Raw genomic sequence first — 19924 nt, forward strand, 5'->3', positions numbered from 1 at the left:
TGTATACATATACATACACACACATACACACACTTCTCTGTGCATGTGTATATATATATATATATACACACATACGCACATATGTACATATGTTTAGCATGTATTTCTTCTTTCAGTATATATTAACTGAGCACCTACTGTGTACTAGACACTGGAGAGATAGCATTGACCAAAAAAGAGATCCTTGCCCTCCTAGAGTTTAGATTTTTAGAGCAAGAGACAGACAATAACCTTTTAAAAAAAAAAAAAAGTAACTTATGTAGAGAGTCAGATGATAAGTTCCGAGTAGTGGTGGGGAGAAAAATTAAAGCAGGATAAGGGGGATCGGGAGTGCCTCGTCTAAGATGACTTACTCACTGAGTCTGAGCTATAGCAGTCCACAAGATATTCAAATTCCATATTGGTCTCACCAGGCCATAACATCTCCATGCATACCTCTGCAGCACTTCTCCGAGCTTATTCCTAAAATAAACCTCACTGCAATTGAAGAGAAAAAACAAAGTGAGCAACAACTTTGTTTTTTCAGTAGCTCCCCAAACCACAGCGTGTATTGCTTCACAAGGCTCTGTGTATCTACGTACGCCTGCCTTCCTTTAACGACCTATAGACTCCCAAGCTGTGGAGCTAGGAAAGCTGTCTCTGATGGAAATTGTTTTGGTTTTGTTGTTCATAGTTAAGACAGGAATTTTTTATGACTATAAGAGCAATGTATGCTTGCTGTAGAAAAACAATCAAACAATGCAGAAAGTTAAAAGAACGATGATTTTACATAATTCCACGATGAGATATCCACTGTTAACATTTTGGTGAACAGTCTTTCACAATTTTTTTTCTGCTGACGCATGTTTTAAAAAAATCGAAATGAGATTACATTATGTGTGCTCTTTTGTATCCTATTTTTTTCACATAACTGTATGCTAACAAAATGTTTTAGAGAAAACTGATGGCTATGAAAGTGTTAAAGGATAAGGGCGAGAGTCCCTAATTCGAGAAAACCAGAACCCATCCATAAGTGTGATAAACGTAAGGGATCAAATATCAGCTTGGGAAAAAGTAGGAGCCTACAAGAAACACGCCACCTCTAGTTTGAACCAAAAGCCTTGTAGAATGCTGGGGAAAAAAAAAAAATTGAGGAGACATTTATACAAGGAAGGTATGATTTTGTTAACAATATTGGAAAGAAGATGAAAGAGAAAAGCATCATTTTCCCTTCTGTGTTGCTCTGTGCCCTCCTCTATGAAGGCTGAGTCTGGAAAGCACTGTAAGATAGAGGTCTCTCTGAAAGAGGCTCTGGGATATCTTTATTGTCAAAGGATATTGCGTATCATTAGAGGGAAATCAATATAAAAGACATCAGGTCTCCAGAATATAAGCCTGGCAACACAAGAAAAAAGAATACCTTGGGCTCCTTCAAAACTGACCAGAAAACAAGGATGTGAAAGGGCCCCCAGAGGCACCGACAGCCTGGTTTCTCAGAGACAAAGAACCTGCTGACTGCAGCAACATGTACAATTGTCCTTGCTACAACAGAATAACCTGGAAAAATTGCCATTCTGGGTCTAGGCATGTGTTAAAACTTCGCTTTAGATTTACAATTAGGAAACACACAAGGGCCTTATGAAAGCAGATCTGTGAGCTGTGAGAAGACATTTGGCATTCAGCACACACGCATGTATGTACACATATACACATGCGATAATGAAACCTTTCCTGTAAGTGCTTGAAATGTCACTATTACAATTTCTTCAGTCTCTCTTTTTTTCCTCTCTACTGTTCTAGGAGATACATGTTCTGGTCATATTATTTTATATTTACTTTCTCATGTTTAAAACATTTATCAAACCCTAAAACTAATCTCTATCACATGTCCATGTATATGCTGCAGCCTCATTGGTTGATGAAAATTGTTTAATGTCCTTAATATTTATGATTGGTAAGCTCTCTTTAGTCTTTGTATACCTGAAAATGCCTTCCCTGCCCCATCCTGAACTACTAATAGTAGTCTGGGTGAATTTACAAATAGGTTGAACAGAATTTCCACGAAGCAAATAATTCTATTATAATCTTCCAACATCTACTGTTGCCTTTGTGAAGCCTACTATCAGTCTAATTTTTGGTAGTCTATCTTTCCTTTCTGATAGGTTTTAAGATTTCTTTTGTCTATAGTTTCACCATGCGTGTAGATTTGTTTTTATTTTTTATATGTGTGGCTTGGTTGTTTCCTCAAACTAAGGCAGTCTCTCCTCACCTTTGAAAAAGTTTTTATCACCATCTCTACCATCTTCTTCCCATCCTGGATCTCCTATTAGACTTGTGCTGGAACTTCTTCTACTGTCCTCTGTGTTTCTTCACCTATCTTTCCTGTTTTCCATCTTTTAGTCTGTGAACTATATGGTAAGTGATTGTCTCATCTACTTTCCAATTCTTTCATTGTTTTTCATTATATCTAGTCCATTATTCAATTCATTTATTGAGTTTTTAATTAACATGACTGCATATTATATCAATTTTTTCCTTCTTTTTAAAAATCTATCCTTTTTTATACTTTCCTGTTTTAACTTATCATTTCTATATCTTCCTTTATCTCTTTGAGCACTTGAAAAATACTTATTTTTAAGTCTTTGCAGTCATATTTTAACCCCTAGTCATTAGGGTATAAATATTCTCTCTGGTATGGTATTTCCTTACGTGATTTATAACATTTTTTCTTAGCCCATCGTAGGAGGCATAAGGTGTTCAGTGGGAGTCCCATGCCCTAGGTCTAGAAACATCCTAACAGACAGTTTCTCATTTGCTGCTGTCGAGCATTTCATTTTCTCCAATTTTTGGATGATCTTTCTATTCATTTCTTGGCTTGAGGTTACTCTACCCAGTGGATGGTGTGAATTCTCTACCAATATAATCATGTGTCACCAGGCTGGTGTTATAAATACTTGCAGGTATAAATACTTAGGCCCCGACCAGGGCCTCAGCTGCTGCTTTGATGTTTTCCCTAGTCACAGAGAGGAATTTTAGAGCCCCCATTCCACCAACACGTAGCCTTTCCTGACTCCTGACTTTATGCAGGTAGTTCAGCTCTAGCTCCTCTCAAAGACAAATCTGCCATTTGGACTCATCTTCCTAAGTGGGTTTTGAAGCTCCAAGACCCAGCCATTAAGCTAATTAAAATTTTTCTTTGGTCCTTTGGCTTTAGTATATACTCATCATTCTGACCAGGTTGGGGATGGAGTCACTTTCATAGCTTCTAAATTGGCTAAGTAATTTTTACATGTTTGATCTATTTTATGCAGTATTTGTATGTGTCTGGAGGTAGAGAAGCCCTCATTTCAGACTTCTATATGAGCCAGAACTGCCAATATCACTGTTTCATTCTTTGTGATAGTATATCACCCTTTCCTGGCTCTCTTTTGAAAACAGGAAGATGTCAAAAAGAACCAATTATCCTAGTGGAAGATATAGTTTACATTACCTTCTCCCTTGACAACTGGAGCTGCCTGATAGTACTGAGCATCTCAAGGAAGAACAGAAAAAGGGAAGAAGTTGTAGAAACAAGATTCTGAGGACACCAAAAGCAACTTTCCCCAAGTTCCAGCCCTTACTATATTGATAAATATATACCAATATATATTACTGATAAGCAGCTGGGAAACTAAAACTAGAAGCCAGTTGTTGATCCTGCACACAAAGCTGTGCTCTAAAAGTGTGTCGAGGGCCACACAGACTCTGCTGAAAGAGAGAAAGTTGCGAATGTTAACCACAGACTAGCAGGTCAGCTTTCTTAACTACCGAGGATCTTGTTAGGGATTGAGCGATACTCTGATAATCCAAGGCCTGATGTCTGCAGCCTTCAGGAGCGCCAGCTCTCATCCTCTCCCATGGCTTACTCCCACTCAATCCTTAGTCAGAGAATGGCTGGGCAAAGAGAGAGGGGGAGAGGGAGCGTCAGGCAAGAAGTTAATCACTCTAAACGGTCCCACTGGATATCAATCATCTGAGCCCTCCAGACTCTGGGTTTTGTCTCAACACAAATACTCCCAGAGAGCATGGCTTTGTGTTTGCTTTCCCCGTTGCATTGTGTCTAAGAAACATCTACTATTAGGCTTCTAGAACAGCTACCTCATTTTCACCTTTTTCTTGAGTGGGTGAGGACCAGGCTTTTATGAAATCATAGTAGGTCACAGATGTGATTTAAGGGGCTCCAGAAAGGCCCCAAGGTCTCTGAAAGCACTTCCACTGGCTGCTCCTTTGTATCCAATATTCGTAACAACTCTTTTGTTAAAGCTTTGCTCTCTATTGAAATGTAATCTCCTCCCCCCCTCAATGAGATTTTAATCTGTTGTCTGACACACACACACTTTGGTGTGAATTTTTCTCTAAAGCAGAAATAAGTACAGGGAGGAAAGGAGAGGAAGCCACTGAAAGGGGCACAGATGATGTAGGATTAGGGGCTAATTAAACTTCCTATGATGCCTGGAGCCACACTGCTCACACGGCCCCCTCCAGACGAACTTGGTTGTGGGCCATCCCACGGCCTCTCAAATACCTTCATTCCCTTTCTGAGCTAAAAACAGCTCCCTTGAGTTTACAGCTTATTAACTTCCCCTTCAGCTACTATTTATCCCCACTTTCAAGTTGGTGATTCTCAGTCTTTAGTTTTGTAAAGTGTTTGGGGACTAGAAATAAAAACCAACCTCAAGTGCACATCTCTCAGCCTTCATTCCCCAGTTCTTAGTGGCAGGCTACAAACTGTTGCCACTATAAGACACCTCTTTAAGTTATACAAGCAGCTAGAAATAAAAGACTCACACTCAATTCTGGGGAGAGATTTTCCAATAGTTTTCTCATTTCTTCATTGTCCCTGCACCTCCCCAAATCTCTTTAAACACTTTGGAGCTTACTCTGTCACTGACCTTGTCTAATCATATTGATTGTCAGCAATTGCAGTCTAATTGGAAAGCAAGTTGCTATGGTAATTCTTGTGTCTTATGTCTTACATTTAAAGATACAATGAACTTAAAAGGGGAGAAATTGCTTGCAGTTGGTGACAGAGAAAAACATAATTAGATATACGAATTGTGAAACTAATATATTCAAATGAATTCTGAAATCTAAATCAGGATTTGATGTAATAAATTGGCCCCAAAATTTCTACCAAAGGCGTGTTTGGCCAGAATGTTTTTCTTTTCCTCTAAATACTTATATTTTTAGGGGGGGAGAAAAAAATGAAAGTAAATGTGTCGTGGACAAGCAGGAAGGTGGTGGCTATTCATAGCTTAAAATTAGGTATAAGATCCAAAACATCAGGATGCTGCACTGTGTGCTTGAAAGAACATCGGCATGGTTGTTGACAGACCCAGGTTCTACTTCTCTTTCTTTAACTTGCTCCGTGGCCTTCAGTAAATCATCTAATCTCTCTGTGCTTTATCATTTTCACTGATAAATGAGGTAACAGCTTTTGCTTCTTTTATTAATTTAGTCAATCGGCAATCACTTTCTGAACAGGAAGCCTTAAAAATCAGTCTCCATGGAGAAGACAACAAAGCAATTTCCTATTGGAAGCTCCTTGAGGACAGAAATTGTATTCTATTGAATATAACTGAAGAAGAGGTTGGCAAAGGACTTTGAGGTTTGGTACCAAAAATGCTAAAATATTGTTAATACCTGTTCCTTCGGTGTGATGCAATGGGTTTGTACTGTTGAGAGTTCAACAGTGGCCACATCTGCAGACCTCAGGGGCCTACAGAATGAAGCGCAGCCAGCATGACTATTAGTCATGCTCTGACAAAGACAATAACTGTGCTAAGGAAGCTCAGAAGAAGGCAACTGTCTTCATTCTTGAAGGTTGGAGAAGGCTTTCTTGGAGAAAACTTTAAAGATTGGGCCTTAAAATTGGTATGGGTTTTTTCCTATTCCACTACACAGGTGTGAGGTCAAAGTAAATGTTTACTTTAATCAATATAAGGCAAAGGGCTTCAAGCCTTGCAGCTGTTGTCTGTACGTTCAACACACATTTATGGAGCCTGCTGGGTGCACAGGTAACAAAGTCCTTGACCCTAAGAGACTTCAGTCATTAGACACTAGAAAAAATAATAAGGAAAAATACCATTTTTAAAGCACTTACTAAGCTTTAGATACTTAACATGTAGTTATTTAACATTTAGTCCTCACAAAGTTTTACAAGGTAAATACTATTGTCCTTATTTCATATATGAGCAACCTGAGGCTCAGAGAGGTTGTCACTTTGCCAGTTTCACACAGCTCATAAGAGTCTGCAAGGTTAGTTCTGTTGTCTGGCTTATAACATAGATATCCCCTTTTCCTTCAAGTCAGTTAGCCTTAATCATTGTTTTTACAGCTCCAGCAAGGAGACCCATGCAACAGAACCTGGATGAATGTATAAAAATGCTCCCCTATCATCACAAGTAAAGAACATCTTGAGCAAGACCAACTCAGTTATTATTTGCTCATGTAATTATAGCTTCTTGTGCCTTTGTTACTTTACCTGTTACTTTATCTAAAAAGGGGAGAGGACGCATGTGCAGAAAAGTAAATCTAGAAGATAGCTACAGAAGTTCCTTCCTTCCTTTGCTGATACTCTCAAATTCTCATTTGGGGGGCAAAACAGAACAAAAAACTTTTCCTAAAAGATGTCTTCCTAACAAGATCTTCAAGACCTGAGATTATTTTAGTAAAGGACAAACGTGTATTTCACAATTAAATTGCATCGGGGTACAGAAGAGCCCCTCGGAGAGTGCCGAAGTGAGGAAGGAGATCCGGGTTCTCTTCAGCCTCACACGGCCAACACCCCAGATCTCAACTGGAACAACTCCGCAGTACTTCGTTTTGCTTTTCTCTAAGCCTTTGTTTAAACAAAGGTTTCCAAGGCCCAGAAAAGGCCTGAACATACACTAAACAAAGTTTAGGATTCCCAGCATCTTGGGGTGGCCTTGACTGGCTGGGTCGGACTCGTGTTGGAAGAGAATCCATTCTCCGCACTCTCTAGAATGATGGCGTTTTGCTCCAGGTAGTGGCAAAGTCACCTAAATAGGAAGCTCTTTTTCAAAAACTTCTTCCTTTGTCCTGACCACACAGGTCTCTTTGTTGTAACAATAGGGACACTTTCAGGACCAATATGGGGCAAAAGAGGCCCTGGAGTGGGGCTTTGGACTACTACTTGGGGTGGGATGGGGAGATCTACTGCTCAGAAATGGATATAAAATCAATTCAATAAGGAGTCAGTGAAAATAGGCCTCTGAATTTCTAAATTCAAAAAAATTCAGAAAATGTTGCAAAGGACAGAATAGATAACAGCTTTACGGCAGGACGCTTATGCAGGTGCTACACTCAAGGATTCCAAAAAGGCTAAAAGAACAATCATTGTGACTCAAATTCAGAAGCAGACAAATGTGAGTTCGTTGTTCCCTCACTGCAGCCCATAAAGGAGGCACTTTTGTGCCAAGAATAAGAGTTAATGAGGCAGAAAATGAAGGGGTATAAAAGATAGAGTAATTATGTATTACAGAGTGAAAACAGAGGCTGGAGGGAAGATGAAAGCCAGTTGGGAGAGGGTAGATTACGTTACAGGTGTGGCGAGCATAACAAATAAGGCACAATAGATCCCAGAGAGATTACTAAAGACGATTTTGGGGTGCTGTGGGGTGACAGAAGTGGAAAGGGTAGCCAACAATGACCACACACACACACATTTGGTGTTTCTTTGGTAAAGAAGCTTGGGATATGTGACATGGGAGAAATCAACACTGGCTTACAGGAAGATCAATGGAGCCCTCTTTAAGCTGACAGTAAAACAAACAGTCTTCAGGAGAAAAATGGCTCAGGCCAGGGGTACTTTCTCTCCTTATCCAAGGCTCAGGGAGAATGGCTCTTGCTAGCTACCCTGCTGCTACTCCCTCACAGGTGTGCCCGTAGAGCTGCTCCCAGTGGAACAGGTGCAGTGCCTCAAGGAGAAGGTTTCACAGAGCCCCTCCCCAGCTTGTTAGAAATGGAAGCTGGCTGTCCTAGAGGACTGCAGACAATGTGACTGGCTGCCTTTTAATAAGAGAATCACAGAAATAATTAAAATCACTGAATTCTAGGGCTAGAAGGAACCCACAAGATTGTCTGAATCAATATTGCTGTTTTATAGATGAGGAACAAAGGCCCAGAGAAGGTAACCAATTTGACTCAAGGAGAATGGTTAATTAGTGGCAGAGTCAGGACTGGAACCGAGGTCTCCTGGCTCCAGTGAAGTAATAAAAATAATAGTAAGAAGCATAACCTTTCCATAACACTATGTGCTTTTTCCCTCCTGCATGACATGCATTATTCATATGATCTTCAATAGCCCAGCCAACTACAGAGGATTGAGTATAAAATGTACTGAGGGACAGAGACTCTTAGCAACATTTTACAGCAGAAAGTGATCTCAGAGAGCTCCAGTGATTTGCTAAAGTGATGAAGGACTTCCTCTTGCCCACTCAAGAGACCTCACCTCTTCATACAGCTCCACACTGCTTCAGTTTAGAGAGCTAGGGGTTCAAATTTCTTAACCTGAACACCTCCCAGAGTATGTGTGCTAATGGATTTAGTGGTCCCCATTGTTAAAACGTTGTTCTTTCTGGCATGCTAGGGTGGTTTTTTTCCCATGAAATAATTGAAGAAAAGCCAAGAGCCCATAATTCAATAAGGAGCAGCCACCTGGTGTGCTCACTGCAAGAGGCCAAGTAATTTAATCACAGGTAGTAAATACTGTGTCACTAAAGAGAAGTCTCTGGCTAAGTGAGGTCAAACACAGACTTAGTTTTGAGGGGAATTTTTTGGTTGGTTGTTTCTTTCCCCTTTGGCCAAGCAATGCTCCTACATGATTCCTAATTAATCAACCAACAAAAATTTACTCAACACTTATTGTATATACCCATTTTTCATCAGATGGTAAATGCAAAACTCATACCTGATGGGAGGAGCATTTGTTAAGCAAATACTAGATACCGTGCAGGGTGCTAGACTCTTACCTTGTGTTAGAGCAGATAGATGACAATGACAAACTCCAAAATGCCAGAGACTTTAAGAACAAGTTTCTTTCTTTCTCACCTAGCAGTGCAGGGTGGTGTTCCTCAGCACTTTATTTAGGATCCCAGGGCAACAGCAGCTTCATCACCTTCAATCATGGCTTCCAAGGTTGCCCTCAGCACCTCGGCCAAGTCAGATGGGAGACAGAGCATGGGAGAGCACACATGATGGGTCTGAGCCAGGCCTCGGGTGGCACACATCACTTCTGCTCACATTCCATGGGAGGAGCCCTCTCCCAACAGGCAATACCTACAGCAAGATTGGCCTGGAATTATAGTCTAGTTGTACACCCAGAAATATGAAGGGGAAAAATAGATTTTGGTGAACAACTAGAAAGCTCTTCATGCCACATATTGTATCAGTAATTCTCATAAAAACCCTAACAGGTAGTTATAATTACATCTATTGAAATAAATCTTATGGGGGGTAGCTGAATTGCCTAAGGCCACACAACTAGGCAATAATAAAGCTAGAATTTGAATCCAGGGCTATCTGGCTTCCAGGTTCATTCTGCCACTCACATGTGCATATGAACTAAGACAAATACAAGTGAGCAGGACCTTAACAAGAGAAGGTTATTAATGAGATTACCCATGTAGAGCACTTAGCGCTATGCCTGCTACACAGCAAATGTCTAATAAAGATCAAGTATCACCATCGTCATTATTCTTGCTGCCTCAAGTTGCACAGATCAAACTCACAAGTGTCCCAAACCTATAGACAAGTTACCATTCCTTGTGTGTCAGAGGCCCCTCAAACCTTCTCACCTCCCTTTCTTTGGCCTCTGCTGAAACTGTCAGATCATACTGAAGCCAAATGATCCAATCAATGTCTGTTCCCTGTCTTCTCAACACACAGTATCCATTCCCTTATTACCATCCCAACCCCTTTCCTTTCATCACTTATAACTCAATGAATTGATGTCTAAAAAATTTCTGAGAGGTATATGCAGAGTAATAATTGTCTACCTTTTCTAACTTCTACCTCTAATATCATTCTACCTCCAGAAAAATCTCGTTCCCTTTCCCTTCTGCTTTCTCTATCCTTTACTTTTTATCACACTCTTTTAAATCCATTTGCTTTCCCAAACAACAATCTTACTCATGGCTCCCAAGCATAAGTACTAACTACACTCCTGTATCCAGGCAGAGATGAATTCTTAGCCATCATCCTCCACCTCACCCTTTTCTCAACTAGCCACTCCATTTTTATTTTCTTGCATAGTCTATATGTAAGCTTGAATCCAATTTTTTAAGTAAATCACTGGGACACTTGTTTGAAAAAAGATGACTCATGACCCACATCAAACCACTCTTAAGTCATCACACTACTTAAGAACTGCTGGTCTAACGGAAATTGCAAAGAGCCATAATTATAATAACGATAGTGGGAAATGAAGGGACATTTGCAAGAAATACTGAAAAAATTAACTGAGAGGATTTACGATCTGTTAAATGTTGAAGAGTCATCAGAGATAACCCCAGGACTTAAAGCTTGGGTTGCTCCAATGAACCAAAAGGGATGGACTGTTGGCTGTGGCTGTAACTGGGGAGGGCAAGAGAACTGGGAGGGGAAAATAATAAGCCTACTCTAGACCAGTTGTTCATGGAAGGTTTGCAGAACATGTAGTAGAATATGGCTTTGGCAGTTGCAGACATGGGACTCTGGTATCAGAGAAAAACTTGTTCCAGTGGCATGAAAAGCAGCGACAGAGTAGTTCTAACAGGGAAAGCTTAGAAAGACCTTGAGAAATGATGACATCTAGAGAGGCTGTGAAAGGGAAAATACTGTATATGGTAGGAAATGATAAAATGTATTGAATCTCCACTGTTTACTCTGCTGTGTTTGGCACTTGGCATCCCTGCCACAATTTTCTCCACTTCTATTCTATTGACTTCACATTCCCAACTTCTCACGCATGTTGCTTCTAAACTGCAGATTCTTGAAAGGCAGGGGCACTGCTTTTTACTGTCTTCCATGCTTTATATTTGCATAGAGAATGTACTAAAAAGAGCCTGTCATATGAGTCACTGCTTGGGACTTTGATTTGTCTGTGGAAGGTAAATGCATATATTGACTTAATTATTGCTTTCCCAGAACTCTAGTACCATGCACTATGGAGAAAGGGGGTGGTATTTAGTTGTTTTATAGGTATATTGCTCCAAAAATATTTCTGTGCCATTGAAAGAAAAACAACAGGATTTTTTGAAATGGAAATAATTTTCTAAGTCACTAGAAATAAGACATATCTGATTTCTGCCATCTGAGGCCCTGTGAATTGTGGGTTCACAGCCTAGATCAACTTCACTTACTGGCTCTGTGTGTCTCTTTTTCCTCTTGTATAAAGGAGCTAAGAACGGTACTTACTTCATAGGATTGTTATGAGGATTAGCAGATTAATAAATGTAAAGCACAGAAAAAATGCCTAGCACATAATGAATGTGTAATAAATGTTAGCTATTATGACTGCGAATTTTAGTCCCTTTCCTCATCTGCTGAAGGAAGTGAAGGAAATAATAATCTATATTTTGGAATAACATTTTAAATTAAAACAAAACTAAAAATGGACACAATAGTTTGTTATTGACATATTTGAAAGTGACTGAATCGAATTCAGATGACTGAATTAGGGGGACTCACTAAGAGTGCTTTTAGCTCTGTCTCATTTGGGGGACATCTTTAGAGCATATTTAGCAAGGACTCAACTTGTCCAGGAGAAGGAAACAGATGGGACATGTCAGGAAAGGAAGGCAACCACCTGTTGCCATCTGAGGAGGTGAGAGGAGCCCTTTGGCAATGCCCCACCCTGTTTTTGCCCTCCCCTGAAGAAAACAGCACGTTTTCCAGGTTGTGACGTCAGTGATGGAGGCATCCTTGTTGGGGCACCGACGAGCTCTGCCTAACCTCTTTTGTTGGCCAACAGACCAAAAGTCAGCCCTCACTATGGGTAAGGCTCAGAATGGAGTTTGAGATAATGCCTGGTTTAAGAATTTAAATGATATGTAGATGCAGATTAAAGAAGCATTCCTAGGACCTTTGCTAGTACCATTCTTCCCAGCACAGTGGTCGGCTAGCCCAGTGTTTCCCAGCTGCAGAGGAATTCAGTCTTAAGCTCTCCAAAGAAAAGAAGGCAGGCTGTCAGGCAGGCACAGTGACATCTGAGTTTACCACAGGAAAAGCACTGTGCTTTCACACACACCATCTGATTTAATCCCTTTGACAACCCTGTGAGGTAGTTATTATTCCTATTTTACAAACAACGAAACTGAAGCGCAGGGAAGACTATAACTTGCCACAGTTATACAACTAGTAAGAAATGGAGGCAGCATTCAAACCCAGAGCTCTAGTGTAAAGCCTCTGGATCTGACTTTAAGGGAATTCTAAATGAGGGTGAGAGTGTATATTTGGAGAGTTATATGAAATTTTCTGGAATTCATTTTCATGGGAATTTTCACCTGTCCGTATTTACTTAAATTATATAGCATAGCACATTTCCAGAACTGGGGGAATAGACATATGGTAGAAATACAGAAAATCACTTATTTCATATATATATAAAATATGTTATAGATATCACATGTGTATAATATATAATCATATATATAACATATTTAATGTAATACATGTATAATTTTTATACTGTATACTACTTATAAAAGTATATCATTATTTATATATCTGTAATTATATTCAAATACAACATGCCAAAAATCCATTTTATTTTTTCAAGTAACTCAGATGTAGTTCATCAAATAAAGATAGCACCCAGTTAAGGAAACTCTAAAATACTAGACTCACTTGACTGATAAAACTCAGGACCCATTTTATTCATCTTTAGATCCTCTGCACTGAGTCTAGTGCCTGAAACACAAAAGCTGCTTGATCAAAATTTGTTAAACATTTGCTGAATTCATTCTTCACCATTTTAAAGATTCACTCCAAGGTTCTCCTAAACAGGAAGCTTCCTTCCTGTGCTAATACACAATTTGATTTGCAATTACTCTGTTTACTGTAAGTTTTCAAGAATGCAGCTTTACTGTACAAGAGCAAAGGTGGAAAATCTTTTATAATCTTTCAAAGAGAATTCATTCTTTCAGCAAACACATGGCTGAGAGCAGGAATACTAAGATAAAAGGCAATGTCGCTGTCCTCTACGAGTTCTTTGCCTAGTGAAGGAGACAAACCAGAGTGCAAACCCGAAGCAGTTTGTGAGGGCTGTGATTGAGTGCTGGGAGATCCTGGACCACAGGGAACTCAGGGAGAGAAAGAGTCAACTAAATTTAGTCTGAGGTTATTAAAAACAAAAAAGAAATTTGACTCAGTGGACATTAAAAATATTTTAGTGCAAATGAATCTCCTAATGTGCTCAGTTAGGGAGGGGTATATTGGATATGCTAACTAGAGAAAAATGCTGTGTGGAGAGTCAGGGGAGGGGGGAAAAGATAGAGAAGATCCAGTTGGAGAATATCTCCCATATCAGAAAAAAAAAAAAAATCAAATAAGACATTTTTGTGAGTATTTGATTTCTAAGTACATCCTGTTCTCCAATTCATAGATGTTGTTGAAATTCTAGTGAAACCTTTAACTGCTGGTCACAATTCTTTATCTTATAAACCCATAGCAATTCTGCTCTGAATGAAACTATCCGAGCATTTGACAGATGAGTATCAGGTGAAATGGTGGACAAATTAATACCACTCTACGTTGAGATTTTATGCTGGACCTGGCTGAATTCTACATGCTCATTCCCTCCCTAATGTCCTTCCTACTGAAACCGCACCCCCCACTCCTCTATCAAGTGTGCAGGCATAGCTCGTTTTACTGTGCTTCACTTTATTGTGCTTGGCAATGTTGCATATTTTACAAATCAAAGGCAAGATTCTCCACCAGAGAAAAGATTATGACTTGCTTTGTTGTAGTGATCTGGAACCAAACCCACGATAACTACAAAGTATGCCTGTACTTGTATATCAATACCATTCCATTGACCAGAAGAATGCAAATCTGGAGAATTTGATTGTGGCTCTGAAACTCACTCAGACAGAATGCCCAAATAACCCCCAATACCTCATGCATGTACATCTCCTTTTTCTGCAAAGAAACATGAAATTTCATGCACAGAAAGGACTTTGAAATTCATCTTCTCTAACCCCAAACAAATGCTTTACCACCCTGACAACGGTCACATCAGTCATCTTCCCTGTTTTCTCCGCTATAGATGTTATGTCAATTCAAGGACCCCATCTGGGACCCAGAGAGGTAGAGCTAAAGGCATCTAGATGCTATTAGTACAGGAGACCTGTATGTGCCTACTACATAGCCTGCATGCTATATCAAATGTAAAAACCATTGGGACAGAAGCCTAACTCACAGAGAAGCTAGCCTTCACCAACATTTACTGGACCTTAGTCATGCTGCCTACAGAAAAAATGGTGAATGAACAACAAAGACAAAATTGATCTCCTTTGCAGTTTTGTAGATGCCATTTCTGGACCTGAAGACTACTTTTCCTTCATCTGTCTATCCATCCACTAAACATTTGTTGAGTACTGATTACCTGCCAACTCATCACTAGATGCGGGAGATACAAAGATAGATGAATAAGATACCATCCAAGAATACAAAGTCAGGTTGGGTAATTAGACAATGACCTCCACCCTGGTCCTCCACCCCATCAAAAAAAAAAAAAAAAAAAAGCAATGGCAAAATGACATTGTAATTGCTTAAACTGAGAAATGAGAGAAGTCTTGTGGGAACACAGAGGACAGGAAAATGACAGTGATGACAGAGTAAGGGAAGGCTCTGTAGAGGGGAAGTGGGTTTTTTAAAATAAAGAACTTTGTTCCTCTTAAGGTGATTTGGGCTCCTCTATCATGCGTTTCACATTCGCCCATATTTGTGTGTTGGGGAGAAGGTCTGGTGGGGTGTTATTACCATTCTTCTAAAGAACCTTTGCAATCCAAAGTGTGAGCTGAAGACCAGCATCGTCCAATTACCTGAGGTATTGGAAATACAGAACTTCAGGCCCCACTTAAGATCTTCTCACTGAGAATCTGCATTTTAACAAGATTCCCAGATGATTCATACGTACAGGAATAATTGAGAAGCACTGTCCTAGAAATAATCTTTCCACAAGGTCAGGTTCCCTCACCCAAGAAGAGCAGCGTTCAATGTCTACATTAGACAGTTCCCAAACCTTTTGGTCTCAGGATGTCTACACTCCTAAAAGTTATTAAAGACACCAAAGGGATTTTGCCTTTGTGAGTTAAAGCTGCCAACATTTGCCATACTAGAAATTAAAACTGGGAAATATTTTATTTATTTGTTGGTTAATTTAGAAACAACAATAGATCTGTGGATGTTAACATAAGTAAGTTTTTATGCAAAATAACCATCTTTTCAAAAAATATTAGTAAGAAGAGTATCATGGTTTTACATATTTGCAAAAAATTTTAACATCTGACTTGATAGAAAACAGATGCATTCTCATATCTGTTTCTGTGTTGTAGCTGTTGCCACATCACACATCAAGTAGGACTCCACTGTGTGGCTGCAGAATGAGTGAAAAACTATACTTGTGCATTATCAGGAAAACAGTTTTATCATATAGACCACCACCGGATCACAATGTAATTGTGACCTATTACATCCCTAGAGCTCTCCTCTCCCATGATCCCTTTACCTTTGACTATAAAGAAACACCATCACACCATGAACTGTGCCAACTGTAATGATTTGTTACAATTGCAAAAAGTCTTAACTGAATCTTTTGAGACAAAGAACGATTTCTTAATTATGTAAGTTCTTTGGATGTAGATTCCACATCCTCCCTTCAAAGACCAGTTGAGTCATCCTCACAATTGTGTATTATTTTAACCAAGCCAAGTCACCTCTGTTAACCTCACTAAAGACAGTATTGGCTGCACTAACTCTAAGTTACATAGGTGCACTGAAAATGAAAGGAAGCTATGCATAGAAAAAAAATACTTTGTCAATTATCAATACTAACCAAATGTAAGGTGTTACTACATACTTTCCACATCTCTTGTTACACATTTTATGTCTGAAATGTTATAACGCTTTGACTAAATTTTTTTACTTATGAAAACTAAACCTAACCAGTGCCTCCTTCATTTTACTCCTACCTCCAGGTTCTTTCTCCGGGTTCCTCTTGCTACTATTTTGTCTCATTGCCTCTTGAGCTCCAAGAACCTTATTTGTCGAATTTATTGTCTTAGCAGAAAATTGGCCCTTGCTCCTGAAGTAAATTTTAAGACAGAAATCCTCGATCTAAAAGGGAACTTAGCGATCATCTCATCCAGTAGTTCTCAATCTTTCATGCACATCAGAACCACCATGGCTTAGAGGATTAAATGGAGGGGAAAAAATGTCACACTCAAACCCCAGACTAACTAAATCCAATTCTCTGGTGTGGACCCAGGCTTTGGAATTTTTTTAAAGATAAAGCAGAAGAATCCAATGTGCAGCCAGAGTTGAGAAACTCCCACCTAGTCCAACTAGTCACTTTATAGATGGGGGAAGGGAAGTGAAACAGCTAAAGGGAAGGAACCTAACACAGAATCACTATTGTTCTCTTAATTCGGAGTTCTCAAAACACGGATTGGAGTTTTACTCTACTTCCGTTGAATAAAAGACATTTTTCAAATAAATTTAAGGTATGTTTTCTATACAATAAAATATATCCATCCACTTCAATAAGTTTAAAGTTAGATAAGAATATGTTTGTTTTTATGTACACACACACACACACACACACACACACACACACACACACTTATATATGCCTCTTTCCTCTCAGCAACCTCGATCCTAGGCCTCAGGCAACAATTACCTTGATTTCGTCCCTGTAGATCAGTTTTTCCTGTTTTAGAACCTCATATAAATGGAATCATATAGTATGCATTCTTTTATTTCTGCATTCTTTCACTCGGCATAATTGTTTAAAGATTCGATAATGATATATCAGTAATTTGTTCCATTTTATTGATGAGTAGTAATCCATTGCATGGATATTCCATAGTTTACCCACTGAGTTTTTTCCAATTTGGGGCTATTACAAATAAAGATGCTGTGAACATTTGTGTACGGTCTTTGTGAAGGCATAAATTTTTATTTCTCTTGAGTAAAAATATAGGAGTGGAAATACTGGGCCCAACGTGGCCTGGGAGGCACGGTATGTAGAAGAAACTGTTCCATCCCTGCAGTCAGCCAGAACTGGTTCTATGTACAGGCTGTTAACACAGAAATCAAAAGACAAACTTCACAGGCCTGTGGAAAGGATTGGAGAGAAAGTTGTAGAGTGGCTAGTAAATAGTAGACACCTAATAAGTGATAACAGAAATAACTAGGGACAGAACTGAGTTGAACTGTATTTTTCAGTGAGGTACTTTTCCACTACGGCACACCGTTCACCTTCCCACAACTCTCACCCAGGCAGAGCTCCCCCGCCTCCACCCAGCCCCAACACTCACCCTGTCTTTGAAATCGAGGCCATAAAATATGTACCACCTTCTCAAATAATTTATAAGTGGTTCTGGCTTGTTTGTTCTAGTAATTTTTAGTTTTCTTTTAAGAAGAAATGTGTCTACCTTTTAGGCAAGAGAGTAGGCTGAGAAATTATCACGAGTGGTGACCAAACCAACCGGTAAATGTAAATGAGCCTGGAAATAGCTTTTGAAAATACGGCCCCATTTGCATTTAAACATCTCTCTGTATTCTAGTTCTTTCTTCCAAGTGTTATTCTTTACCTGTGCAAGTCTTTCATTCCTTCTTAAGGTGTTCAAATAAACATCTTATTTTTCTAAGTCTACCACCCCTTTCCTGCTCCTCATTCCCATATCTCCCAGCCCTCTTTCCACTTGCAGGACAGAAGAGCAAAATAAACAGTCAATGGTCAACATGTTTTCTTACATACACACACACCACCTTTATCTATGTTCTACTGTGAAAATTGTGAAGACTTAAATTTACCAAATGAATCATGAAAGATGCTATCATAGAGTAAGAGGCACTTTTCTCCCACAGAACATCTCCTCACTCATAAAGACTTGTAAGAAATGACCTTACCCCCAAGTGTCATCGGCCCCCTACGCCTAGGTAGCTGTTGCTCACTGTCACATTTCCTCTCCCCCACAAAGTGTCCTCCTGCCTTGCTCTGCCCTCCAGACTGTTCCTCCATCAAGAGCCTTTTCAGAGCTCTTCAGCTAAATCCTAGGCCAGCAGACAGTGCTTCTGCCTCAGCCATTCTGAATGTCTGCTGCCTAGGAAATTTCCTGAGACACTTTCAGCTCTTGCATTAAAACTGCGTGAGAGTCTTCCTCAGGAGGCCTAATAGCACATTTCATCTGCGAGCCACTTTATAAACATTAACTGATTAAGCCGCCCACACTCCTCACAAGCTCTGGGCTTCTGCACAGTGGACCTCATTCTCCACTGTTCTCAAATTACTCCCGGAGGGAGAAAGCTGGGACCTTAAGGATCTTTTGAGGGTATTTTAGGCCAAGACAATATTAATGCCAAAGGCCTTGTAGTAGTAATCCCACTTGGATAATGGCATGAATGCGGAAGGGATTTAAATCCATGTTTATATAAAAGAGACTGAATTGAGGTTCTCATCTCCCACAGCCAGATTAGCAGAGAGAAGAACTTGACTCTATGGTCTAGGGCAGGGCTACCGAAGTACAACCATGGTACCAAATTCAACCTGCTTTATTATAAATAAGGTTTTATTGGAACACAGTCATGCTCATGCGTTTACATGTTAATTATGGCTACTTTCGTCCTAAATATCAGTTGAATTGTTGCAATAGAGATCAAATGATCTGCTGAGCCAGAAAGTATATAGAAAAAGTTCACTTCACAATTTTCACAATAGAACATAGATAAGGGTGGTTGGTGTGTGTGTGCGTAAGAAACTTAAAGTGTTCTCATCCTGTATACTCTCTATATATCTTTAAGCAAGTCTCTCTCCCTCTCCAGACCTCAGTTTCTACATGTTTCTGAACAACCTCTAACCTGAGCCACTGCATTGGGCTTGTTCTTTCATTGTTTTGTAAGTATTAGCATCTAACATATTAATTTTGTCTCATTATTATAGCTGACTTCATTGAGAACAGAAACAGTATTTTCTGAGTCTTATGAATCATCCCAAGCACGAAGGCTCTATGCTGAGTCCCAAATCCATTTATGAAGTATAACTGAATTGACTTGAATTGTACTTCTTTCTTTGCAGAGAGATCTCACAGAATGATGTCTTGGAAGTGATAGAGGCAAATGTGTTCTCCGATCTGCCCAAATTACATGAAATGTAAGCAAGAACCATGAGGTTTGCTCATGACTATTCTTGGCAATTGCCTTAAAGTCTGTTTATAGCCCTGGCTCTGCCCTGTCTGCAGATCCCTAGAATTTCATTTTAAGATGTCAAAGTCAGCCCAAAAGGCACTGTCATGTGTCCTTCTGCATGGTGATCCAGGTATCAGTCCAGAGCCTACTCTTATCCCATTCCTTCTCTCCCAGAGTTTTTTACATAGTAGACCCAAGAACCTTGCTCTGTGACTGCCAGCAAGTATCTCCATTTCATCCTCACATTCAAAGTTATTCCACAGTCAGAGCCAAAAATTACTCTCACATGATGTAGTTGAAGATGAGCAGTCCTAGTTTGAATACTAGCCTATGCCATATAATCAACAATAAACCTTGGCCAAGATACAAAATCATTCTGAGATTTAGATTTCTCACCTGTGAAATGAGAATCATAAAATTCCATGCCTCATAGTATCGCTGTGATGGATAAATGAGATGATAAATGCAAATTAGATCTAACGCATCAACTGGC

General features: G+C 39.6%; 1 protein-coding gene across 2 annotated transcripts in view; it reads left to right on the plus strand.

Moving 5' to 3' along the window:
• The window catches only part of FSHR (follicle stimulating hormone receptor), a 160742-nt gene that overhangs the window by 86033 nt on the left and 54785 nt on the right, over window positions 1–19924 (plus strand). For both annotated transcript variants that reach the window (XM_011361293.1, XM_011361294.1), the window contains exon 3: window positions 19322–19396. In XM_011361293.1, coding sequence (XP_011359595.1) covers window positions 19322–19396 — 75 coding nt within the window. The remainder of the gene's footprint in view (window positions 1–19321; window positions 19397–19924) is intronic.

The sequence above is a fragment of the Pteropus vampyrus genome, unplaced genomic scaffold (genome assembly GCF_000151845.1).
Source record: "Pteropus vampyrus isolate Shadow unplaced genomic scaffold, Pvam_2.0 Scaffold66, whole genome shotgun sequence".
In the NCBI taxonomy this organism is placed as follows: domain Eukaryota; kingdom Metazoa; phylum Chordata; class Mammalia; order Chiroptera; family Pteropodidae; genus Pteropus; species Pteropus vampyrus.